This window comes from Papio anubis, unplaced genomic scaffold, assembly GCF_008728515.1.
Source record: "Papio anubis isolate 15944 unplaced genomic scaffold, Panubis1.0 scaffold242, whole genome shotgun sequence".
NCBI classification, from domain to species: domain Eukaryota; kingdom Metazoa; phylum Chordata; class Mammalia; order Primates; family Cercopithecidae; genus Papio; species Papio anubis.
The window spans coordinates 16,022-42,881 of record NW_022162480.1 but is presented as its reverse complement, the minus strand read 5'-3'; the positions used below and the strand labels follow the sequence as shown (position 1 = coordinate 42,881).

The window sequence follows — 26,860 nt, the reverse complement described above, 5'->3', positions numbered from 1 at the left end:
AAGTTTGCGCCCAACTACTGAAGTCTTTATACCAAACACCCAGGATTACTAGGAGACTGGTATTTCCATTAAAGGAGTAAATTGCCTCTATAATAAGATAAACTTAAAATTCTGAAGGAATAAGAGGAGAGGTGTTTATCTATTACTATTCCTGGTAAACGTTTACATACAAAAAATGTTTTTTGTTTTTTATACATGAAGCCCATTTCTTCTACAAGTATCATGAAAAAATATTAGATGAAATAAAATATGGTGGCTTTAAAATAAAAGTTTCATAAAAATTCTTATTTGTTAATATAATATACAAACATGATGGCAAACTGAGGAAGTTAATTACAAACAGGATTGTAACCTATAGCTTTATGTTGACTTTCAAATTTACACATGCTCCTGTAATTATATGAAGGTTGTTTTTAGCACAAGAATTCAGCAAGATCAGTTTTGGAAAGCAATAGCCACACCACCTCAACAGCTGAAACAATCACTTCTTCAATGCCTATAACACTATTTGTCACAATGATGCTACAAACCAACCTTAAAATAAGAATTTTAGCAAGGCATAATATATTTTCAAATAAGATAACAAATATGCTTTGCAAACTGACCATGAAAAGTTAGTTGGATATTTTCAATAGAGTCTATATATGATTACATTTACCTGAAGGAGAAAAGGCAAGAAAATGAAAACTGTTTACCACTAATAACAATACTTAAAATACAATGAAAGGTCTTTCCCCCACCCTTGCATGTCAGCAAAATTTAACCTAATAAATGGGAAATTACCTGATGTGGTTAACATTCAAGGGTAGCATTAATGCACACGTGTATCCATAGCTTCACGTCATACAAGTCTGTCTGCACCCCACACCATGACAGCCAAGGACAAATGCAGCACCAAGAAACAGCACAGAGCAAAAAGCAAAGCAACAAAGAGCAGAGAAAAGGAAACTTCAGTCATTGAGACAAGTTCATCAGATGAAGTACAGGAATTAGACCCAGAATTCTTTTTAAAGGAAGGCTTGAGATATTAAAAACAACCACAACAAAAAAAACAACACAAGAAGAAGGATGTGCAACACACATATATCTGCACAATGTGCTACTTTAGTTACACTTATTTCTAACTTCAGAGGAGAGGGATGGCTATGTACATAAAAGCAGCTTCAACAGCTTCTCAGATCTTAAAAAATGTAACTTAAAGAAATTACTTTCTCTCATTGTGTGACTTACTTCCTTCCCTCTTTAATATTCATACTCTTAAAATTTTAAGATACATTTTCTATTTAATTTTTTTAAAAGATTTGCAAGTTGTCACTACTTTTCAAGTTCCTTAACTCATGATTCCTAATTATAGCATACACTTTCATAAATTAATGATAAGCAAATACAAAGAAGCATCACGCTAGAGCACTGTGCACAGCACTCCCATACTAATTTTGTACTACAGGAAATAAAGAGAAGTGATCTGCAGACTCTATTGTTTCTCTTGTAAGTATACAGTACTTTCAAAGTAGTCATATCACACAAACTCAAGAAGGGAAGAAGCTTTTTGAAAAAGGAAAGATTTAACATGAGAGTAAGTGAACGGTTAGTAAAATCTGGATTTTAGTACCTGTGCTAGAGTGATTATCAATGGACTCAAGCCTGATTAAATCTCTGACGAAGACTGTGTGCTCCCCATTGTTAGCATCATTAGAACTATCCACGCTACCGTGGCTCACCGTGTCCCCATCACTTCCACCTGTGACATTCTGAAGAGCTAAAGATAAGGACAATAGCAATTCAATAACTCATGCATTGATAATCTCTTACACTAAACATGAATGACCCACAGTTCATTTATGGTTGCAGAACACTTTCTAAATTTCTGGAAAAAAATAAAAACAATTTTGGACTAAGATAATCTGTCTTTAAATGTATGTGAAAATGTCTACCAGAATTTAAGTTTTCTACTTCACATAGCTAAAAATTCATATGCCTATAAAGCTCATGGTTCAGCAAGGAAGTATATTTCTAATCACATGTATTACCTGATATTGAGGAGACCTGTGACCTTTGCACAGTCTTTTTAAGCGGCTGCCTAAACTGTGCCAAGCCATGTACCACATTCCGTACCTTCGTCCATAAGAAGATACCACTGCGGGTACTGCTAGGCCACGGGCTCTCCAAAACTACCTAAAGGTAAAATAAGGGTAAAAATAATGTTAATTAGCAATATCTGATTTTAAAAATTCATACATATGTGTGTGTATATGTTTATATATATACACACAAATATAAACAGTTATACTGGCCAAGAGGTATATAAAAAAATGCTAAACATTACTAAACATGAGAGAAATGCAAAGTAAGACTACAATGAGATATCTTATCACCTCGTACTTGTTAGAATCACTATTGTCAAAAAAACAAAAGATGTTGATTAAGGATGTGGACAAAAGAACCCCTACACACTCTTGGTAGAAATGCAATTAGTATAGTCATTAAAAAGATTCCTCAAAAACAGTATAGAGTTTCCTAAAAATATTAAAACTAGAACTACCATACCATCCAACAATCCTATATTACTGGGTATAGATATGCAAAATAAATGAAATCAGTATATTGAAGACCGATCTGTACTCCTATGTTTATTGCAGCATTATTCACAATAACCAAGATATGAAATCAACCTAAGTGTTCATCAATGTATGAATGAAGAAAATGTGGTATATATACACAATGAAATACTATTCAGGCTGAAATACAAAAGGAAACCCAGTCATTTGTGACAATATGAATGAACCCAGAGGACATTATAGTAAGTGAAATAAGCCAGGCACAAAAAGACAAATACCACATGATCTCACATATATATGAGATCCAAGAAAGTGAAACCCATAAAAGTAGAGATTAGAACTATTGTTACCAGGGGCTTTGGGAGGTGAGGGGAAAGTATCGGAAGATGTTGGTCAAAGGATACAAAATTTCAGTTCGATAGGAGAAATAAATTCAAGAGATCTATTAAACAACATGGGGACTACAGTTAATAACAACAGATTGTATTTTGAAAATTGCTAAGAGACTAGAAGTATTCTCACCAGAAAACAATGGTAAGTACGTGAAGGCATATTTTAATTACTTAACAGTTCAATTGAGCCATTCCACAATATACATATCTCAAAACATCATATTGTACATGAAAAATATATATACTTTTTGTCAATTTTTAAAAAATAAACATATTCCAAAACCTCCTTTAATAGGAGTTTCATGAATAACAAAACCTATACAAAATAATCATTCTCGATAAGCACCACAACTTGCCTACTGTCGATCCTACTTACCTTATTATAATAACCATAAGTAATAGCATTAGGCTTTATCCTAGCAGTTTTCATTTCAAATAAGACTCTCACTGCTAAAACAGGATGACCCCAAAGTCCACAAAGCTGCATCACTACTCGATAGCACACCTAACAAAAGAAAAAAAAAAAGGAAGTGTCAGTAATTAGTATACTATGAATTGTAGAGATTTTACTGAATTCTTTCCATGAAGTTATTATAAAGCAGTATTTTCTCCTTTGTTCTGCTTTGAGCATCTCAGCAAATTATTTTTAAGACCTATTCAGGCTGGGTGCAGTGGCTCACACCTCACAGCACTTAGGGAGGCTGAGGCAGGTGCATCACCTGAGGTCAGGAGTTTGAGACCAACCTGGCCAACATGGTGAAACCCCATATCTACTAATAGTACAAAAATTAGATGGGCATGGTGGTGCATACCTGTAATCCCAGCTACTTGGGAGGCTGAGGCATGAGAATTGCTTGAACCCAGGAGGCAGACTTTGTAATGAGCCCAGATCACACCACTGCACTCCAGCGTGGGCGACAGAGTGAAACTCTGTCTCAAAACAAAACAAAACAAAACAAAAATCTATTCATTAATGCAAGTATCATCATTATTAACTATTTCATATAAGACATATGTGTCCATGTTCCATTTGTTTGAGTAACTAAATCACCACAAAGAGAAAAACTATTACTCCTCATAATTTGAGAGGTAATTCATTTCTAAAATCAAAGATAGAGGCTGGGAGCAATGGCTCACGCCCATAATCCCAGAATTTTGGCAGGCCCACGCAGGCAGATCACCTGAGGTCAGGAGTTTGAGATCAGCCTGGCCAACACAGTGAAACCCCATCGCTACAAAAAAAAAATACAAAAATTAGCCATGCGTGGTGGCAAGCACTTATAGTCCCAGCTACTTGGGAGAGTGAGGCAGTAGAATTGCTGGAACCCAGGAGTCGGAGATTGTAGTGAGCCGAGACTGCACCACCGCACTCTAGCCTGAAGGAAAAGAGTAAAACTGTCTCTAAATAAACAAATAAATAAATAAATATAAATAAAATCAAGTATAATTAAAGTCTCTCTCTCCCCAATCACTATGCTTTCCATTCAATGCCAAAGGAATTAAAGACAGTATCTCCAAAATGCCTATAGAACAAATAGGATTTGTCTTCAAAAGAATGAGAAGACAGTTAAATATACTATAACATTGTTAGCAAAGACTTTTCATTTTTAATTCCAATCTAGTTCAAAATATCATTTATAGTTATCTTAACACCAAAAAAAAATTTTTAAGGGAAAAATAGCATTGGAAAAAGCTAAATAAGTGCCTCAGTTTCCTCAACCATTAACTGGATAGTATCAGTCTCTACTTCTTAGGATGGTTTCTAAGGCTTGAGAGAGAAAATGCATGAAAATGCCTCGTACATCATTCACTGAGTGCTTACTATGAACCAGGCACTTTAAGTATATTAAGTGATTTAACCTTCAAACTAACCTACAATTAAGGTACTAACTATTATTATCTACCTCAGTGGTTCTCCAGGAGCAATTTTGTTCTCTGGGAACATTTTTGATTGTCATGATCTGTGCAGGGAAACAGAGGCATATAGTTGGTAGAGGCCAGGGATACCACTAAACATCCTACACAATGTACAAGACACAAGACAGGCCCCTAAAATAAACAATTATGTGGGCCAAAACATCAATAGTGCCAAAGTTGAGAAGCTCAAAGCTACATTTTCAAATAGATAATCCAAAATACAAACAAGTTACATAGGCCAGGTGCAGCGGCTCGTATCTATAATCTTGGCACTTTGGGAGGCCAAGCAGAAGGATGGCTTGACACCATGAGTTTGAGACCAGCCCAGGCAACATATCAAGACCCCATCTCTACAAAAAATAAAACTAAAATATTAGATGTGGTGGTGTGCACCTGTAATCCCAGCTACTTGGGAGGCTGAGGCAGGAAGATTGCTTGAGCCCTGAAGTTCTCGGCTGCAGTGAGCTGTGATAGTGCCACTGCACTCCAGCTTGGGCACGAGTATATATATATATATATATATATATTTTTGAGTATATATAAATATTTTTTAATAAAAAAATATATTTTTAATGTATATCTTTAAATAGATTATATAACTCACCTTAGGACACAGGTCCTTAGTGGAAAGCCACTTACTAAAAGCCTATTCCCTATCTGCTCCCCAACAAAGTTAAAAGAACAAAAGGAAGCCAGCCACAGTGGCTCATGCCTGCAGTCCCTGCACTTTGGGAGGCCAAGGTGGGGGTTCAAGAGCCAGGAGTTCAATACCAGCCTGAGCAAAAAAGTTAGGCTCCATTCTTTAAAAATAAAAAAAATCAAAAGAAGAAAAACCATATGCCAGGCACAGGACTGTATGCCTGAAGTCCTAGCTACTTGGGAGACAGGTGGGAGAATTGCTTGAGCCCAGGAGTTCAAGGCTGCAGTGAGTCATGACCATTCAACTGCACTCCAGCCTGGGCGAGAGAGGAGCAAGACTCCATCTCTTTAAAAATAACAAACATGGCCAGACATGATGGCGCATGCCTGTAATCCCAGCACTGAGAGCTGAGGCAGGCAGATCATTGAGGCCAGGAGTTTGAGACCAGCCTGGCCAACATGGTGAGACCCCATCTCTATCAAAAATACAAAAAAAAAAAAATTAGCCAGGTATGGTGACATGTGCCTACAATTCCAGCTACTTGGGAAGCACAAGAGCTGTCTGAATCCAGGAGGCAGAGGCTGAAGTGAGCCAAGGACGCACCACTGAACTCCAGCCTGGGTGACAGAGTGAGACTCTGTCTCAAAAACAAATAAATAAGTAAAATAAAAAATAAACACAAGCATCAGCTCCATGTAACAGAGTAATAGTTTTATCTTTCCTGCTTAATGAAAATGCTTGAGCACACTTTAAGGCAACTTAGATCCAAATTTTATTAGAAGTACAAAAATAAAATTTACCTTAGAAACAATGTCAATTTGTTATACTTGCCTCATCTAAGGGATCCACATCTGTTTTCCTCATCTTAATAAGTACATCATATGCCTGCTGAAGTGCTCTGACTTTAGGATGAGAAACCCTAACATAGGCCGGAAGACAAATAAACCATAAACTGTAACAATGACTGAACAGACACTTGGCCCACTGTGATGGATTTGTATAACATCTCTTCGCCAATTTATGAGCTGTTTTTATTTCCTAGAAAGAGAATAAAATATTACGATATTTATTAAAATTCATTAGGGTGAGGGGAGAAGTGAGAAGGAAAAGGGAGAGGAGAATTTAAGTAAAACTTGACCCCTAAAATCAAGCACTTCAAAGTTGACTTTTGTGAGTGGCTTCCTGTTTATTAGTGCTAACGGTTCCCCTGAACACTCATTTACAATAATACTTCATACTATACCAAAACTATTTGTTAGCAAGCATGTGTCTCTTAACAGAGTAGAAATTAAGAGCAAATATCATTCATCTTTTTGTATTAGAATGGCTCATAACATGTCTTTTACAAACAAGGAACTCATTTTTGATGGGTGAAAAAGTGATATTCTTCTCACTCTTCCCTTCGCTAAAGTTTGAGATGCTCTAGGCTATCTCCTGCCAAGATTTCCACTCTGTCTTCCCAAGCTACAGTCTATGTTAACTCCCTCACTGACATATTCCTTAAAAAAGACCTATTTCTGGCCAGGTACGGTGGCTCATGCCCGTAATCCTAGCACTTTGGGAGGCCAAGGCGGACGGATTACAAGGTCAGGAGATCAAGACCAGCCTGGCCAACATGGTGAAACCCGGTCTGTACTTAAAATACGAAAATTAGCCGGGCGTGGTGGCGTGTGCCTGTGGTCCCAGCTACTCGGGAGGTTGAGGCAGGAGAATTGTTTGAACCAGAGAGTCGGAGGTTGCAGTGAGCCAAGACCGCACCACTGCACTCTGGCAACAGAGGGAGACTCCGTCTCAAAAAAAAAAAACAAAAAAAAAACCAATCTACTCCTTTGCAGTCAACATAAACTTTCCCACCTCCTAGTTTGATAGTCGTGTTTTCTAGTTCAGCTTTTCATTCTGATTTAGGTAGAAGAGAGAATAGGGTATCAAAATCATCTGCTGAGCTTTTTTTTTTGAGATGGAGTCTTGCTTTTGTCACCAAGGCTGGAGTGCAATGGCATGATCTCAGCTCACTGCAACCCCCACCTCCTGGGTTCAAGTGATTCTCCTGCCTCAGCCTCCTGAGTAGCTGGGATTACAGGCACCCACCACCATGCCCAGCTAATTTTTGTGTGTGTATTTTTAGTAGAGACAGAGTTTCACCACATTGGCCAGGCTGGTCTCGAACTCTGACCTCAGGTGATCCGCCCGCCTCAGCCTCCCAAAGCGCTGGGATCATAGAAGTGAACTGCCGTGCCCAGCCATCTGCTGAGCTTTATCAAACTATATATATTCCCAGAAACTACAGAGCCTATCACATATATCAGAATGCCATTTTATGCTTTGCACTAAAGATTCCTCCACTAGTCTACGTTCTAAATAAAAAAATTTGGAGGCCGGGCATGGTGGTTCATGTCTATAATCCCAGCACTCTGGGAAGCCAAGGCAGGTGGATCACAAGGTCAAGACATTGAGATCATCCTGGCCAACATGGTAAAGCCCCGTCTCTACTAAAAATACAAAAATTAGCTGGGTGTGGTGGTGGGTGCCTGTAATCCCAGCCACTCAGGAGGCTGAGGCAGGAAAATCGCTTGAGCCTGGGAGACGGAGGTTGCAGTGAGCCGAGATCGTGCCACTGCACTCCAGCCTGGGTGACACAGCGAGACTCCACCCTAAAAAAAAAAAAACAAAAACAAAAACAAAAAAACTTGGTATATTAATTTTACTTTTGAGCTCAATCTCCACAATACTTCAGTATATATTTAAAAACATATGCCCTTGTTTTTCTAAGATCCTATGATTCTTTTCTTTTTCAGTTAGCCTGAAAAAAAAATTCTGCTATAAATGAGATTTAGAGGCTGAGTTAGCAAAATTTTCTCATTTTAGAAATTTGCCTTTTGTTAGCTGGTAACAGTAAAAAAAAAATTCTTTAGTATTCTCTTCGAAAAACTGAAAGAAATATGAACTGTATGAATGAAATTAGGAAATACCTCAGGATATCTCTAGGATTTAGGGGTCTATCCCATAAATTAGTAAAATCTGAACTAAGATTTTCATCGTGAAATTTTCCACATTTTGAAGATCCCCAAAATGTCAGTGTATGTATAAAGGATGTTTAATTTTAACTCATATGTAACCACAGCTTAGTTCTTTATACCTAAATCACATATAGTAATAAAGCAAGATGTCTAGTTGTCCTAAGTTAACTCCCTTTGGATTATAATACTTGGAATAAAGTATATTTACATTAGCCATTAGGGAAATGCAAATTTAAAATACAACTTCATACTCACTAAATGGCTATAATCAAAAAGACAAACAATAACAAGAATTGACAAGGATATGTTGTAAAACTGGAACCCTCACACACTGCTGGTGGGAATGGAAAGTGGTGCAGCCACTTTGGAAAACAGCCTGGAAGTGCCTCAAAGGGTTGAACACAGAGTAACCATTTGACATAGCAATTTACTCCTAGATATATAACCTCCCGAAAAACAAAAACATACATCCAAACAAACACTTATACACAAATGTTCATTTGCAATATTCGTAATAGCCAAAAAGTAGGAAGCAGCCACATGTTTATGAACAGACAAATAAAATATGGTATATCCATACAATGGAATATTATTCAGCAATAAAAATTATTACTGATATATGCTGCAACATGGATGAATCCTGAAATGTTACACTAAATGAAAGAAGCCAGTAACAAAAGAATACATATTATGCAGTTCTACTGGTGAAATGCTCAGAATAGACAAATTTATAGACAGAAAACAGACTTGTGGTTGCCTAGGGCTGCTGGGGATTGAGAATTGGGGTTAATGGCTAAAGGATGCAAACTTTCTTTTGGGGTTGATGAAAATATTCTAAAATTAATTGTGGGGGTGATTGTACAAACCTGTAAAATATACTAAAAGCCACCAAATCATACACTTTAAGTGGGTATGCTGTATGGTATATGAATTATATTTCAATTAAGTTTTCTAAAAAGTATATTTGGTTCCTACAGACTCTTTTTTTTTTTTTTCTTGAGACAGATTTTGCTCCTGTTGCCCAGGCTGGAGTGCAATAGCTCAATCCCAGCTCACCACAACCTCCGTCTCCCAGGTTCAAGCAATTCTCCTGCCTCAGCCTCCCGAGTAGCTGGGATTATAGGCATGCACCACCACGCCTGGCTAATTTTGTATTTTCAGTAGAGACGGGGTTTCTCCATGTTGGTCAGGTTGGTCTCAAACTCCCCACCTCAGGTGATCCGCCTGCCTCGGCCTCCCAAAGTGCTGGGATTACAGGCATGAGCCACCGCACCCGGCCAATTCCTATGGATAGTCTTAAAGCATAAACATAAGCATTCGAAAACTTCAGCCTTGACTGATTGACAGATAGATAGATAGATAGATAGATAGATAGATAGATAGATAGATAGACAGACAGATAGATTAATAGATACACAGACTTTTTTGAGATGGAGTTTCACTCTTGTCGCCCAGGCTGGAGTGCAGTGGCAAAATCTCGGCTCACTGCAACCTCCATCTCCCGGGTTCAAGCGATTCTCCTGCCTCAGCCTCCCGAGTAGCTGGGATCACAGGCGCCTGCCACCATACCCGGCTTATTTTTGTATTTTTAATGGAGATGGGGTTTCACCAAGTTGGCCAGGCTGGTCTCTAACTCCCGACCTCAAGTGATTTGCTCACCTGAGCCTCCCAAAGTGCTGGGATTACAGGCATGAGCCACCATGCTCGGCCCAGACTTGATATTTTAAGTAGGCTTGCAAGAAATCTAGTTAAATTCAATAACAACCATAGTGAGTCTTCAAATGGTTGTTGTGGGTGATCATTCTAAACTATGAGCTGCATATTGCATATACATATTTTACATATTAAATGAACATGTATTAGATAAAGAATATCTGACCTGTTTAGTTCTCTTAGCCATGAGAGCTGGACTCTTTGTAATGCTACTCCCAGTAGGGTGTCTACTAAAACAAAGTTTCAACTCCTGCGGTCTGTCAAAAAGCTTAAGGTCCAGTCTTGGAAAGTATTTGTAACTAAAATAAAAAGCAAAAATAGAACTGCTGATTTAAAACACACCAACTCTTCATATTATTCCAGCGTTTAGGCAAATATTTCTAAACTTTAAATAGTACCCCAAATTATTTTAAATGCTTATATAGAAAAAATACTTTTTAAAATTTTTAAATGATATAACATACAGAGACCACCTTCATGAAAATTTTGTCTCTTCCCCACCCTACTTGTTATTTTCAATCAGTCTCTAAACCACAGAAAACTCTGATTAAAGGGAGAAATAACTCCTTCAAGAGAATCCATGTATTCCATAATTTATGTTTTAAAAAATTTTAGTATACTTCATAATTTTATGTTTTTCTTCATAAAATTACCTTGCATAGGTATTTAAAATAAAAAAATCCATAAAATCTTTATTTTAAGGATGTACCACAATTTAAGCAGTTTTTCACTGCTGGACATTATGAGGTTGTAGATTGTTTCTAAATTTCTCCAATTAAATATTTTCATATGTATATCTTTGTGAATACTTTTGCTTAATTTCATAGGATGAATATCCAATAATAGAATTTGCTAGGTCCATGTTTATCAAAAGAATTAAAATTATTATAATTAATATCAAATTATTTCAAAAAAGATTATACTTAAACATACATTCTAACTACTAGCATAACCTATTCTCAATGTCAAAAGTTTCTATTCATCAATTTGGTTTGCATTTCTTTGAATGCAAAAAACCATAACATGTTTTTATATTATTGACTTTGGCTTTCTTGGAAATTGTCTACTTATTTCTTTTGGCCAATTTTCTTCTAGGAGATATTGCCTTTCCATATTTGATTTTATCTTGTTTGTCAGTATCTGCATTCCAATTTCTAGCAGTTAAGCCAAAGTAGAAAAGAATTCTATAGTTAACATGAAATCAAAATAGTATTTAATTAACCCATTCAATCCCAGATATATTCTTCATTCTGATCCAGTCCTCTTGATATTATACATTAATTCTCTATTTTAGGAAGGTACTTACTTTACTTTCCATTTTAGAAATTTTTTTAGAAACACAGCCTAAGACAATAACTGTGTACGTACACAAAGATATAGACAGCAAATAACAACAAACAAATCCGTAAGAGGCTAGTTAAATAAATCATAATAAATGCATACAATGTCGTCATTACAAATGATAAGGCACAAAAATACTTAATGGCATGGGAAAATGTTCAGACCACTAAAGGCAAACATAGATTACAAAGGGAATCTACCTGATGAACTCATACATGCAATACATACACAAATAAATCCACATAAATACATGCCCACAATTGTTAAGAGACACAGGTACTGGTGCTAGAATGATGTATTAGTTTTCCATTTTCGTTTGATTTTCTAAATTTATTAAATTTATAGTAATAAAAAAACTACAAAATCCATTCTAATTTCTTAAAAGAGTCACATCCAAATCCTATCTTTTATCTTAAAAAAGAGTAAATTCCTGGCCCTCTACCTTAAGTTTTCTCGGAAAATTACCAATTCATAAGAATTTCACAGTCTTTGTATCAACAATAAAACTCCCAAAGTGAGCGGGAAGCCTCATAAAAGTAACATTTTTCTTCTTCAGAATTGAAACTTTTAAAGATTAAAATACAAACACTAAGGTAAACAATGATCAACATCTGACAATATCATCCAATTTTTAAATTATAACACCTAGTGGCATTTCCATAAAATATTTATCTACATTAGTTCACCAAATTAATAACGAAAATGAGTTTCACAAAAGACTAATATACATATCTACTAATAAAAATTAAAAGAAACTAATAGGCTGTGCCTAAATAGCTCTTTGAAAACTTCCTACTACCTGTACTTTGGTGACAGGTCCTTTCCATCATCAGGAGGTGGCTCTGGTGGCATTATAAATACAGTATGCTCACTTTTCTGTGAATCATCCAGTTCTATCAATCTGGTATCTTCTGCTGAATCAAAATCAACCTGAAAATAATTATTTTTCCCCAATTAATTTGCATACAAACAAGATCTAATTCTGAAATTTCAACCCTTAAAGTCTAAGAAAAACATACCTTATCTGATTTCTCTGTGCCTTTATCAGGAAACAACTAGAAAAAAAGAAAACAGATTCCTAATGAAAATGTCCACTATGAATTTAATAGACATTTTTATCTTACATTCTGATTTAGAAAAAAACTACCCCTTTTCAGTACCGGCTGATACAAAACATTGCAAAGTATATTTTTAGGCTAACTACATACTCTTAGGCTAAAGCATAATTTTTTACTTGTGGCTATTAGGATAGAAAACTATTTTGATTAGTCATTTTGTAAACCTTAAGACAAAAGATGACCAATCACAAGGTTATCTGGCTTCTCAAATAAAAAATTTCATTACTATTAAGCCCCTTTATTAGTGATTGACATTAAGCTTCTCATATAACTGGAAGACACTGGAATATCAATTTTGTAAATAAACAAAAATGTTGAATAGTTTTAATTATATACCTGGAATTTTAGATCACACTGATAGGAGAAAATTATTCAAATCTTCTAAGGCACATGAATCATGAGGGGGCCAAAAAAATTAACATTGTAATATTCTACCTTTTTTGGATACAATCTCAAATGTTATATAATATACGGTTTGCATAAAAAACTGGCCCCAAGATCTACTTAGCAAAAATAAGAATTATATTAAAAGTTAGGAAAAATTATAACCAAGTCATTGCTGTCAAGAATCAATTTTAACTTCCTTAGGATGGGTGGGTAAAGCTTTAAAATTTAACATTTCCATCTTCCATTAGAACAAAAGAAACATACTAGGCAAAAGAATTTGGAAAGACATTAAAACAAAAGAACACAACTTCTATTACCCATAAAACTAAACATTTTTTAATTTAAAAACCTAAATCTTAAAGTAAATCTTATTCATTTAAATTAAAAAAAAATAAACTCACAAGGCTCAAGGAAATGTTCTTAGTTTTACAACTCAATAGTTGTAAATGAAAGTGAGATTTAAAGAGAAAATTTACTGGCTGGACATGGTGGCTCATCCTGTAATCCCAAGGATTTGTGAGGCCAAGGTGGGAGGATCGCTTGAGCCCAGGAGTTTGAGACCAGCCTGGGCAATACAGTGAGACCTCATCTCTACTAAAAATTTAAAAAACTAGCCAGGCGTAGCACATGCCTGTAGTCCTAGCTACTCGGAAGGCTAAGGTGGGAGAATCACTTCAGGCAAGAAGTTTGAAGTTGCAATGAGCTATGATCATGCGACTGCAACCCAGCCTGGGTGACAGAATGAGATGCTGTTTCAATCAATGGATCAATCAATAAAGAGGAGAAAACTTGGCTATATGTGGTAGCAACTTGATACCACAAAGAAAATTATTCTTATATTCAGCTCAGAATCAGTAACACATACACACACATACACAACCCTATACTGTCTTCCTTATATCACTCTAGACTAACAATAACAATGATAATTATACAGGTAAGGCAAACTTTTTTTTCTAAACACTAGTATAAGTACAAACTTTTACCTTTTCTATGCAATCATCAAAAAATGCTAATCCAGTATCTTTATCACTTACAAAACTGCATTCTTCAATGAAACGAATAAAAATCTGTGTTTTGGATAAAAGGGTATAGAATTTTGCATAGGCACGATCTCGACTTTTTAAAAACCCTGAGGAAAACAAAATTATAATTAAATTCAAATTTTAAACTGGAATTCGATATTATAGTAAACATTAAACTTGTACTTATCTATATTACATTCTCTTTATCTATATGTGTATATATCGACATTTAAAGAGAAGCTTCTACAAATTGAGTATCCCTTATCTGAAATGCTTGGGACCAAAAGTGTTTCAGATTTCGAATTTTTTTTTTTTAAGATTTTGAAATATTTGCATGCGCACAATCAGATATCTTGGGGATGAGACCCAAGTAAACAGGAAATTCATTTATGTTTCATATATACATTATACACACAGTCTGAAGGGAATGTTATACAATACTTTCAATGATCTTGTGCATGAAACAAAGTGTGTGTTAAGTACTTACGTGTGGAATTTTCCACTTGTGGCATCATGTCAGCACTCAGAAAGTTTCGGATTCTGGGCATTCCAGGTTTTGGATTTTCAGATTAGGGAAGCTCAACCTGTAGTAACTACATATATAGCTCCTTCTGCCTAATTAAACCATGAAAAATACTTAACTTCTATCAACCCCTTCACTGAAATCTGAATCCCCTATAAGGAACCTCCAGCTCTACAACTTTTAAGTAGAAATTTCTCTGATACTCTGCATACTCTTGAGTCCACAGTCAATTTCCAAAGAGCCAATGTCCTTCCTCTTTAATGTCACAAGACCATTATTTCTGTATTGCTTTTCAAATTTCTGCTTATTAAAGTTTCAAGCATCTGGCTATTCCACCATTTCCTCTATTAATCGTAGTCCTCTATTAATTGCAGGGACACTCCTTCATTCACTGAAGACCAGGACATTTGATTCAAAGTCTCCTCCTTTCTAATCCCTACCACCATCATTCTTCCACACCCAGAAGCACAAATCATGAAAACACTTTAGGTTCGTCTTCATTCCTTTTTTTTTTTTTGAGACAGAGTCTAGCTCTTGTCCTCCAGGCTGGAGTGTGGCGGCATGATCTTGGCTCACTGCAACCTCCGCCTCCCAGGTTCAAGTGATTCTCTGCCTCAGCCTCCTGAGTAGCTGGGATTAGAGGTGCCCATCACCATACCTGGCTAACTTTTGTATTTTTCGTAGAGACAGGGTTTTACCATGTTGGTCAGGCTGGTCTCGAACTTCTGACCTCAGGTGATCAGCCCGCCTCGGCCTCCCAAAGTTCCGGCATTACAGGCGTGAGCCACTGCACCTGGCCTCTTTTCTTTTAAGAGATGGGTGTCTTGCTATGTTGACAAGGCTGGTCTCGAACTCCTGGCCTCAAGTGATCCTCCCATCTCAGCCTCCCAAACTGCTAGAATTACAAGCATGAACCACCATGCCCAGCCTTCATTCCTTGATTTTCAATGATCCTATGCTCCATCCTACCTCAATCACCAACTTCAACACACAGTCACAGTCCCTTGACTTTACTTGCTAGCATTCAAAGCAGCACTGCCTTCCAAATCTCTCATTTTCACATCACTTCCAGCCCATCACCTCTGCCTATCTGGTCTCTTTAATTAAGTATTTCTACTAAGTGTTTTAGCGTTTTTTATTGGGGGAGCAGAGAGGGAAGGCTCATTGAAATCTCCAATCCACTGGCCCTTTTACCTCCACGTACATCCTCCCATCTTCACTTCTTTCTCTATCTAATACTGATTCCATGCTATATCCATCATTTCAATTACTGTTTTGTCAATACTCTCAACCCTTTTGCTCTTTTGTCTTTCTGGTTAAACCTACCTAGCATAACCCAGCTCTGGAAGAATGTACTGCTTGCCTTCTCTGGATCTGCATTAGGGTGACTAAGCATAAGTTAAGGGGAAAAAAGTTCCACAACTAGGCAGATTAGAAGCACTTATGCCTTCATCCCTGACCAGCAATCCTACTACATTTCTAGAATCAATTTAATTTTCCTTTTCACATGTTTCCACAACTATTTCCTATTTGTATATGCTCTCCCTTCATGTTTTTGTGCCCCCTCCATACCCCGAAATGAGCATACTTTATATTGCAATGAAAATGCAGATCATTAAATAGAAACTATGTATACTATCTCACTACATAACTTATGACTCTTTAACAGTTATCATTCATTCCTTCTGTCTTTTTACAGTGGATATGTCCCTCCTCCTATCTAAGGACAAACCATCACATGACTTCAGGATTCCAGCCCCTTCCAGTGTTCTCGGGATAAATCTCCCTCTCTATTAACTACTTCTCTCTTTTTTTTTTTTCTTTTTTGAGATGGAGTCTTGTTCTATTACCCAGAATGGAGTTCAGTGGTGTAATCTCGGCTCACTACAACCTCCACCTCCCAGGTTCAAGTGATTCTCCTGCCTCAGCCTCCCAAATAACTGGGACTACAGGCATGCGCCACCACTCCCGGCTAATGTTTGTATTTTTAGTAGAGACGGACGGGGTTTTGCCATGTTGGCCAGGCTGATCTCAAACTCCTGACCTCAAGTGATCTGCCTGTCTCGGCCTCCCAAAATGCTGGGATTACAGGCGTGGGCCACTGTGCCCAGCCTCTATTAGCTATTTCTCATCAGCATACTCAAGTCTCTTTTTCTATCTTTAAAAAAAAAAAAAAAGCCTTCGATCTGCTCCTTCCCTTTTTTCTGTTGTTTTACTTTTTATAAAGGGCATGGCCATTCACTTGGTTGTTAAAGGCAAAACCCTCAAAGCTGCTCTTGACATCTCCCACTCTATCTTACATTCCATATTCAATTACCAGGTTCTACTTGATCTAATTCCTAAACAAATCATTCTTCTATTCACACTATCATCAATTAATCCAGGTCACCTCTAATAATCCCTAGAACCAATGTGGCTGCTTCCTAAATAGAAGATCCATGCTTCAATGCCTCCAGTGCAATCTCTGTATGGAAGCCAAGGAGATTCTTCTTTTTAACATTTCAAAGAGTGATTTTTTTAAAAAATGCAAATCTGATCCTATTACCTAATGAAATATCCTTTACAGGCTTCCAATTACTCTTAGGATAAAAACTGAAACCAGCACTAATCCTAAAACATCCTGCATAACCTAGTTAATGCCACCATTTCAAACATGGTTTTCTCTGCAGCCTTTCTTTGACGCTGTGGTCCTGATTCCCATCCCTTTTATATACTAATTAGTAGAGAAAAGCTTAAATAAAATAGAAATAAATTATTCTCCACAAGTTATAATGAAAAGGCTTTCTTTCCTTCTAGTGGATCCAGGCAATGATAGCAAAGGCTGCTAAACCAAATAAGTCAAAGGCTAACGGGTGACCTACAATGAATGAATGAGGCTGACAACACCTTAAACCTATTAGGAACACTAAAAGTAGGACAGCCAGACATGTATGTGCCTCTCAAGATGATGCAATAGGAAGAAGTGAGCACCATGTATTTTGGCACTTCTTGCCAAGATAATTAAACCTGAATCTAACCAAGCTGCTAGATCTGCACTGTTTAATTCAGTAGTCACTATCTTCATATGGCAATTTAGCACTTGAAATGTAACTGATCCAAATTAAGACACACTGTAAGTAAAAAATACATGCCAGAACTGAAAGATGTGGGCCAAGCGCAGAGGCTCAAGCCTGTAATCCCAGCATTTTGGAAGGCCAAGGCAGGCGGATCACCTGAGGTCAGCAGATCGAGACCAGTCTGGCCAACATGGCTAAACCCCGTCTCCACTTAAAATAGAAAAATTAGCCAGGCATGGTGGTGCACGCCTATAATCCCAGCTACTCGGGAGGCTGAGGAGGGAGAATCACTTGAGCCTGGGAGGCAGAGGTTGCAGTGAGCCAAGATTGCATCACTGCATTCTACCTGGGCAACAGAGCAAGACCGTCTTTATAAAAAAAAAAAAAAAAAAAAGATGTTTGTGAAAAAAATGTAAACGATTTCATCAATAATTTTAAAAATCAGATTACATGCTGAAATGCTACTATTTTCCCCCTATTTTTCACTTTTTTATTGTGGCTACTAAAATAATTTTAAATTTTACATGTGGCTTACATTGTGTTTCTACTGGACACTGCAGCTCTTGAACCTACCACAAGTTTACAGGCAATACAAGTGGTAGAAGAAATGGTAAATAAGAACATAAGGTAAAATAAGCCAAAACCACATATACAAAATTCCTAGTTAATTACTATTGCTTTTTAGACCCAAACTTAAAAGTAGCACACCAAAGGATACCTTAGGACACTAATATTCCTTGTTATTTCTTCAAGGAATATTTCTCTGACCTAACTAGCACTATCACTGTGATCAATACTTTCCTTCAAAACACACTTCTTAAGATAGTTAGTATTTACATTTTGTTCTTGTCTAATGTCTGTGTCCCCTAGTAAACCAAATGCTGAACTGTTTACAATAAAACCTTAGGGCCTGAAAACTGAGTAAGTATCTTTTCAAATTCCTTTAGTGATGTCACTCCCGTACAATCCATATTCTTCATCTGGCATTTACAACTACCCACAATCTGAGCCCTAATCTTATTTTCAGCCTTATCTTCCACAGCACCTCTAAAGCTCATCACTCTGGTCAAATTGTACCATGTAATCTTTTTTCCCAAATGTGCTGTCATGAGTGAAACTGTGTCCCCCTCAAAATGTATACATACATATATATATATATGTATTTTTTTTTGAGATGAAATTTCAGTCTTGTTGCCCAGGCTGGAGTACAGTGATCTCGGCTCACCACAACCTCTGCCTCCTGGGTTGAAGAGATTCTCCTGCCTCAGTCTTCTGAGTGGCTGGGATTACAGGCATGTGCCACCACGCCTGGCTAACTTTTGTATTTTTAGTAGAGACAGGGTTTCGCCATGTTGGCCAGACTGGTCTCAAACTCCTGACCTCAGGTGATCGATCGGCTTGCCTTGGCCTCCCAAAGTGCTGGGATTACAGGCATGAGCCACTGTGCCTGGCCCAAAATTTATATATTAAGTTCCTAGCCCCTAGTACCTCAGAATGTAACTATTTGGAGATAGGGTCTTTAAAGAGGTAATTAAGCTAAAATGAGGATTATGGGGTAGACCCTAGTTCAGTAAGACTGGTAGCCTTGTAAGAGGAGGATATTTGGACATAAGACAAACACTGAAGGAAGACCACATGGAAAAAACAGCTATCTACAAGCCAAGCGAAGAGGCTTCAGAAGAAACCAAACCTGCTAACTACCTTCATCTCAGTTAAACCTCCAAAACCACGAGAAAATAATTTCTGTTGTTTAAGCCACCTAGTCTGCGGTATTTTGTTATGGTAGACCCAGCAAACTAATCTGCAGGCCTTGTGCTTTAGATCTTGATGCTACTTCCATTTTATTACCATGAATGATAATAGCTGTTATCATGAGTATTTTAAAGTACTTGTACTAGTTGCTTCACATATATTTTCTCATTTAATCTTCACAACAATGAAGTAGATATAGCCCCCATTTTATTAATGAGAACACTTTATTTATTTATTTTTTTTTAATTTTTTTGAGACGGAGTTTCACTCTTGTCACCCAGGCTGGAGTGCAATGGCACAATCTTGGCTCTCTGCAACCTCTGTCTCCCAAGTTCAAGTGATTCTCCTCCCTCAGCCTCCTGAATAGCTGGCATTACAGGCACACACCACCACACCCGGCTAATTTTTATATTTTTCGTAGAGGTAGGGTTTCACCATGTTGGCCAGGCTGGTCTTGAACTCCTGACCTCAGGTGATCTGCCTGCCTTAGTCTCCCAAAGTGGTGGGATTACAGGCATGAGCCACTGCGTCCGGTCGAGAAAACTTGACTTCCAGAAAGCCTTTCCTGTTCTTCTCCATTTATCTCCATTCTACCCATTCTTCTAAGTCATGCTTCTTCCATGAAGTCTTCCAAAATACCCATTTTGAAATACTGGAATATTTGGAAGAATATGCCTTTTTTTTCTGAACTCTTAAAACTTCCAAATTAAAACTGTGTAAAATATGTTTTCTTGACTACTTGTTCTATTTTTAAAATATTTTAATTATTTTCCATTTAAGACCCCATAGAGCTAGGTTTTATACTTCTTTATATTCCTACATAACTAGCCAGTAAGTGGTAACTAAATATTTAAGTGGTAAGTTATCTTAAAGCAGAAAAGATAAAGGACAAAAGGATTAATGGAAAAATACAGATTTTTTTTTGTAATCGCTAGGTAAAAAGCACAGAAAAGTAAAATAATTTCAAATAAATATTGATATAGATGTAAGATTCCTACTATATATATAACAGTAGCTGAATAACAACAAAAATCTCTATCTATAATTCCCTAAAACAAAACATACTAAAAATAATGAGTATATGTTTTTCCCTGGAACAAAGCTACATTAGTCAAAAATGTTTAAAATGTGGTGCCCTCATTGCACAAACTAATTGTAAAGCCAAAAGTGTATACATCTGGCCAAGTGCAGTGGCTCACACCTGTAATCCCAGCATTTTGGAAAGCCGAGGGAGGACGATCACTTGAGGCCAGGAGTTCAAGTCCAGCCTGGCCAATATAGCAAGACTCCACTCTATTAAAAAAAAAAAAAAAGAAAAAAAAAGTGTACAAATCCAAGAACTATGCAAAATTGAGGAAATACCTAAATACCTGAAGGCAAATCTCCAGTTATGTTCTCCTAAGATAACTGACAAGGTATTGTAAATATAGGTAACACCTTTGACTTTTCATAATTAAATATGCCTAGTTTCAGATTTCTCAGGAAAAAAATGGGCTATAAAAATTACAAGAAATTCTAGTCATAAAGTTCGGTTACAAATACATGGAAGTTCATTATATTTGAATGTGAATTTGTAATAATTTATACAGTAAGTATTTCTTGGCAACAACATCAAATATAAAATATTTTCACTTCAATAAAAGGAATTGTACTTTCAGTGCTACCCACCCTGTCGGTCAAACAATGAATCAGCAGCTGTGGCTTTATTTGAAGGAGCCTCTGTGATTGGTCTGAGAAATGTTCTATATCCTTTTAAAATAGACGCCATAAAGCGCAAAAATGCCTCTTGAATTTCCATCTCAAGCTGTGTCATCTTCTTTTGCCAGGAGAAATCTGCTTCAATTGGAGTCATGTCAATCGCTGAGCCTTCTTGAGTTTTTCGGTGAACTAACAAAGGAAAGAAAAACAGAAAATGGTATTATGTTAAATTTAAGAAGAATTTTCTCATATACATTCCTTTATTAATAGTATTCCTTTTCCCTCACATTACCTGAAGACAGCTGGGGATACAATTTCTTTAAGGTGCTAAGTAGATTTTTGCATGGCTTTTTGGGAAGTTGCTTCCAGTTCATGTTCTTCTTTTCATCTGATCTATTAAATCAGAACAAAATTCATAAAATGTGTTATTCATAATCTGTTTTTACTAAACAAAATTCTTGCATCAACCTAAAACTAGAAAATGGAAAAGATGTATTTTTACTGCAGTCATAACTGATGCAAACAGTTTGAATAAGTGAATTTCAAGGAAGTTCTCTTTTCATTCAACCAACCTCTGTCAGATTTAGCCATCTCATTCTAACCTTCCAACGCATATTTTCAATGCTGGAGTCAGGAATACAACACTGAAGTCTAGCTTCAAAAACTACATTTTAGAATTATAATATTCTAAGAGTCAAATCTAGTTGACTTGAGACTTCAAACTACCTACTGGTAGGCTTCTAAAATGCTGTGTGCCCAAAGAGAAGAATTGGAATTTAAGTAAGGATTAAAAGTATATGTAGTTCATCCAGCCCTCACAGTTAAAAATAAATTAATCATAACACCATTATTCAATATAATCTATGATCATGAAACAACAAAAACCAAAGCCAGACCACCCTGGCCAACATGGTAAAACACCGTCTCTACTAAAAGCACAAAAATCAGCCGGGTGTGGTGGTGTGTGCCTGTAATCCCAGCTACTCAGGAGGCTGAGGTAGAAGAATCACTTGAGCCTAGGAGGCGGCGGTTGCAGTGAGCCGAGATTGCGCTACTGCACTTCAGCTTGGGCAACAGAGCAAGACTCTGCCTCAAAAACAAAACAAAACAAAACAAAACAAAACAAAACCAAAAAAACCCAAAGCCATAGAGATGACCATTTTTAAAGGTATTACTAAAAGCTTCTGTTTCCAAAACTTTATATTCCAAAAATACAAAATATATATATCTCTGTGTGTGTGTGTGTATATATATATTCCAAGAATATAAGAATATAAAATACAACAGACAGAACTGCCTAAAAAGCCCTCTTTTTACAAAAGTTAACATAAATATAACAAATGTTCTTTAAAATTCATGGCTAAGCTGGCAAGAAAATCAGGGAAATCTTCAGGGGTTGAAAACCCAGAGTAACACCAAGGCCACATCTGCCCTGACGATTAACAGACAGCCTTGGATTTTAAAGGCTTCTCACAGAACAGGAGACCAAGTTTCAGTCTCCCCAAGAAGTATGTTAGAACTGAAACTTCCAAATAAAACTGGTACGCTTGAAAGGCTGACTCTGCTTTTTCTTTTTTTCCTTTTTTTTTTCTGAGACAGAGTCTCACTCTGTCATCTAGGCTGGAGTGCAGTGGTACAATCACAGCTCACTGCAACCTCCGCCTTCCAGGTTCAAGCAATTCTCTGGCCTCAGTCTCCTAAGTAGCTAGGATTACAGGAGAGTGCCACCACGCCCAGCTAATGTTTTATTTTAGTAAAGACAGGGTTTCATCATGTTGGTCAGGCTGGTATCGAACTCCTGACCTCATGTGATCCCCCCACCTTGGCCTCCCGAAGTGCTGGGATTACAGGCATGAGCCACCGCACCCAGCCTGATTCTTTTTTTTAACCCAAAATGCTACAATTCTAAGCCCTTTCCCTAAGTCAGTGAATTGCTTAGGTTTCTCTAAATGTAGCATGGCATAATGAAAAGGGCAGAGATTCCAGCTTTAGGATCAACCTGGAATCCTGGTTGTACCTTTATATTAGCTGATTAATGAAATTAATAAATTTAATAAACATTTAATTTTTAACAAAAAATTAAATTATTTTTTATTTTAATCAGGTTCTATTTTATTGTATTGTTCTTCAGTACTCAGTGCAGTTCACATGTAGTTTTTTTTCTAAGCAAGTGATTGCATTTTGGAATCTTTTTTTGCATACTTTAAATCTTTTAACAAAACATGTCAATATTTTTTTAAATTTCAATAGGTTTTGGGGGAACAGGTGGTATCTGGTTACATGAATTAGTTCTTTAGTGATGATTTCTGAGATTTAGGTGCACCCATCACCCAAGTAGTATACACTGTACCCCATGTGTAGTCTTTGCTCTGTCGCCCAGACTGGAGTGCAGAGGTGCGATCTTGGCTCACTGTGACCTCCGCCTCCCGGGTTCAAGATTCTCCTGCCTCAGGCTCCCAAGTAGCTGGGACTACAGGCGTGTGGCACCATACCCAGTTAATTTTTTGTATTTTTAGTAGAGACAGAGTTTCACCGTGTTAGCCAGGATGGTCTCGATCTCCTGACCTCGTGATCCGCCTGCCTTGGCCTCCCAAGGTGCTGGGGCTACAGGCATGAGCCACCGCGCCTGGCCTCATGTGTAGTCTTTTATTCCTCAACCCACTCCCACCCTTTCCTCCAAGTCTCCAAAGTCCATTGTATCATTCTTCGCCCCCCGCCCCCACCCCAAGGGGAAGTCTCACTCTGTTGCCCAGGCTATAGTACAGTGGCACAATCTCAGCTCATTGCAACCTCTTCCTTCCAGGTTCAAGCGATTTTCCTGCCTCAGCCTCCCAAGTAGTTGGCATTACAGGCACATGCCACCACACCCGGCTAATCATTGCATCATTCTTATGCCTTGTGTCCTCATAGCGTAGCTCCCTCAGCTTGGATTTTGATTAGGGGAGGGATCTCCCCTGAGAATTCATTACTGGATGCCTGCCAACTAATGGGTTATGAGTTTGACTGCATGCTACTGGCATGGCACAAGAAACTGTAAGTCAAAATAACTAACTTCAAGTGCTCCCTGGCTTAATGCCACCAGAATGGAAGCAAACATAATATCCTCTCTGTTAAGAATAAACGTCTAATAAAAGAGCTAACACTTCCTTTGTGCCTGGTACTGTTAAAAGACATATTTTAACATCTCTTGAAACTGTGTCTTAAAAGTGATGGCATGTCAAGTTTAACTCTGATCAATTTATCTCATTTTATGTCATCGCTGTCTAATATTTTAGTGCTATCTTTTAACCCCCTCCCCCAAATAAAATATTGTCATTATTGTCTGGATTATCATCCATTTGTAATCTGGCTCTGACATTTACTGTGTGACTTTGTATAAATCACTCAACTCTTCTGTTACTCAATTTTCTGATCTACAAAATGAGGACTGATAATGTACCTAATACACAGGGCTGCTGTAGGTAGATGAAATGCATCTCATCTAACCTAAAGGGCCATTAATTGTAAAATTTATTGTTTTTGTACCAGTAAAAGAGGATGTTGCCAATTAAAGTATTTTAAAGTCTACTTTACTGCTTGAAAAAAGAGTAAAATATTAATTTCAAGTTCTAAGCACCCATATTAAAAAATTAAGAGGAATCATTAAAGGAACATAAATATGAAATTATACATATATATACACACACACATATAACATTTAGGTAAGCAGATGGGAAAAAAACAATAATTCATTCAATCTGAAAGAGAGAAAAGAATAACAGCAAAACAAAAAGGACAAAATGAGACAGAAATATTCAAATATATAACAATACATGTAAATTAATGGATTCTTCAACAAAAAGACAAATGTTAGATTGGATTTCTAATGCCAGTTATATACTATACACAGAATATCTGAAATTAAAAGGATGGGAAAAGATATACCAAAGATAATATATCTAACATAATGTATTAATGAGAAGAAAAGCACAAACTAACAAGAGCATCAGTGATTTTTTTTAAAGTAGCTACAAGATAAAAGTATTCATTTAACTGCAGAACCATTTTGAACTTGAGTGTCCCTCATAACACAGCCTTAATTAAGTACATAAAGCAAATGTCCAAATAACTATAAAATGCAATTGACAAATCCACCATCACACTGGGAGTTTTAAAACTTTAATATGATCACACAGCTCAAAAATAACTTAAACACATACACACACCCTTGTTCCACGTCTGATCAGTTCCCTCACCCCCATAATACATAATCACTAGTTTCTTGAGCATATTTTAATGTGTCTTTATTCCAAAACTAGCAGATACAAGTAAATACAACTATTCCCTGCCTTTTCTTTTGCGCAAGTGGCAGCACACTGCAATACACAATTACCACCTTGATTTTTTTCATTTAATAATGTATCTTTTGTAGCCAGGCAGGGTGGCTCACACCTGTAATCCCAGCACTTTGGGAGGCTGATGTAGGCATGTCACTTTAGGCCAGGAGTTTGAAACCAGCCTGGCCAACATGGCGAAACCCCATCTCTGTCATAACTACTCAAATGTGCTGTTGCATCATGAAAGCAGGCATGGACCATATGTAAATGAATGAGCATGGCTCTGTTCCAATAAAACTTTATTTACAAAAACAAGCTTTGGGCCAGATGTCAATCCCTGCTGTATACCAATAATCATAATTTATGATAAACTGCTCAAACCATCCCCTTTGAAATTAGAAACAAGACAAGATACCAACTATAACTACTTATATTCAACATTACACTAGTGATCCTAGCTGGAGAATTAAGACAAAAAAATTTAAAATACATTAGGACAGTGTAAGTAGAGAAATGTGATGTTTATAGGCAGAAAATTGAAGACAATATACAAATTAAGAGAATTCAACTAAGTTGTTAGATATAAGGCCGCTATATAAAAACCAACTACATTTCCCAGCAACAAAGTCTAATTAAAAATACCATTTACAGTAGCAATAAAAACTGAAAGATACTTAGGAACAAATAAGTCTAACAAAAGATGTGAATTATCTTTCTGGAGAAAACACAAAGTTTACTGAAAAATTTTGAAAGATCAATGAAATGAAATACCACATTCATGGGTCATATTTCTTGTGCATATTTTCAATGTGTGTCAAAAAGATATCATCTGCCTCCAAACGAATCTATAAATACAATAAAATTCTAACAAAAATCCCAATGTAATTTTGTGTAGAGCTTAACAAGATGGTATTAAAATTTATATGGAAAAACAAAAGACCAAATGGAGTGAAAACAATTTTCAAAAAGAACAGGAGTAAGGGGATTCGCCATGGACACTGCCAAAAAAAGGTCTCATACCATGACTTTTTAAAACAGCTTTATTAAGATATAAAGTCATATGCCATACAATTCACCCATGTGACATGTGCAATTCAATGGTTTTTATTATATTCACGGAATTGTGTAACCACCACTACAATCAAATTTTTTTTTTTTTTTTGAGACGGAGTTTTGCTCTTGTTGCCCAGGCTGGAGTGCAATGACGCGATCTCATATCACTGCGACCTCTGCCTCCCAGGTTCAAGCAATTCTCCTGCCTCAGCCTCCCGAGTAGCTGGGATTACAGGCATGCGCCACCACGCCTGGCTAGCTTTGTTATTTTAGTAGAGACGGAGTTTCTCCATGTTGGTCAAGCTGGTCTCAAACTCCCGATCTCAGAAGATCCACCCGCCTCAGCCTCCCAAA

The 26,860-nt window shown here is 36.9% G+C and overlaps 1 protein-coding gene across 4 annotated transcripts in view; it reads right to left on the bottom strand.

Moving 5' to 3' along the window:
• The window catches only part of LOC101003343 (DENN domain-containing protein 4C), a 79,230-nt gene that overhangs the window by 39,124 nt on the left and 13,246 nt on the right, over positions 1-26,860 (bottom strand). The window contains exons 1-11 of one of the 4 annotated variants that reach the window (XM_031661742.1): positions 24,824-24,828; positions 21,430-21,530; positions 21,108-21,326; positions 14,070-14,215; positions 12,598-12,633; positions 12,378-12,508; positions 10,404-10,536; positions 6,339-6,545; positions 3,327-3,455; positions 2,031-2,175; positions 1,613-1,759 (exon numbers count right to left, since the gene is read on the bottom strand). In XM_031661742.1, coding sequence (XP_031517602.1) covers positions 1,613-1,759; positions 2,031-2,175; positions 3,327-3,455; positions 6,339-6,545; positions 10,404-10,536; positions 12,378-12,508; positions 12,598-12,633; positions 14,070-14,215; positions 21,108-21,326; positions 21,430-21,511 — 1,375 coding nt within the window. In that variant the 5' untranslated portion in view covers positions 21,512-21,530; positions 24,824-24,828. Of the gene's footprint in view, positions 1-1,612; positions 1,760-2,030; positions 2,176-3,326; positions 3,456-6,338; positions 6,546-10,403; positions 10,537-12,377; positions 12,509-12,597; positions 12,634-14,069; positions 14,216-21,107; positions 21,327-21,429; positions 21,531-24,823; positions 24,829-26,860 lie in introns of those variants that run through there. The other 3 variants (XM_031661739.1, XM_031661741.1, XM_031661740.1) reach the window with 3 other exon arrangements.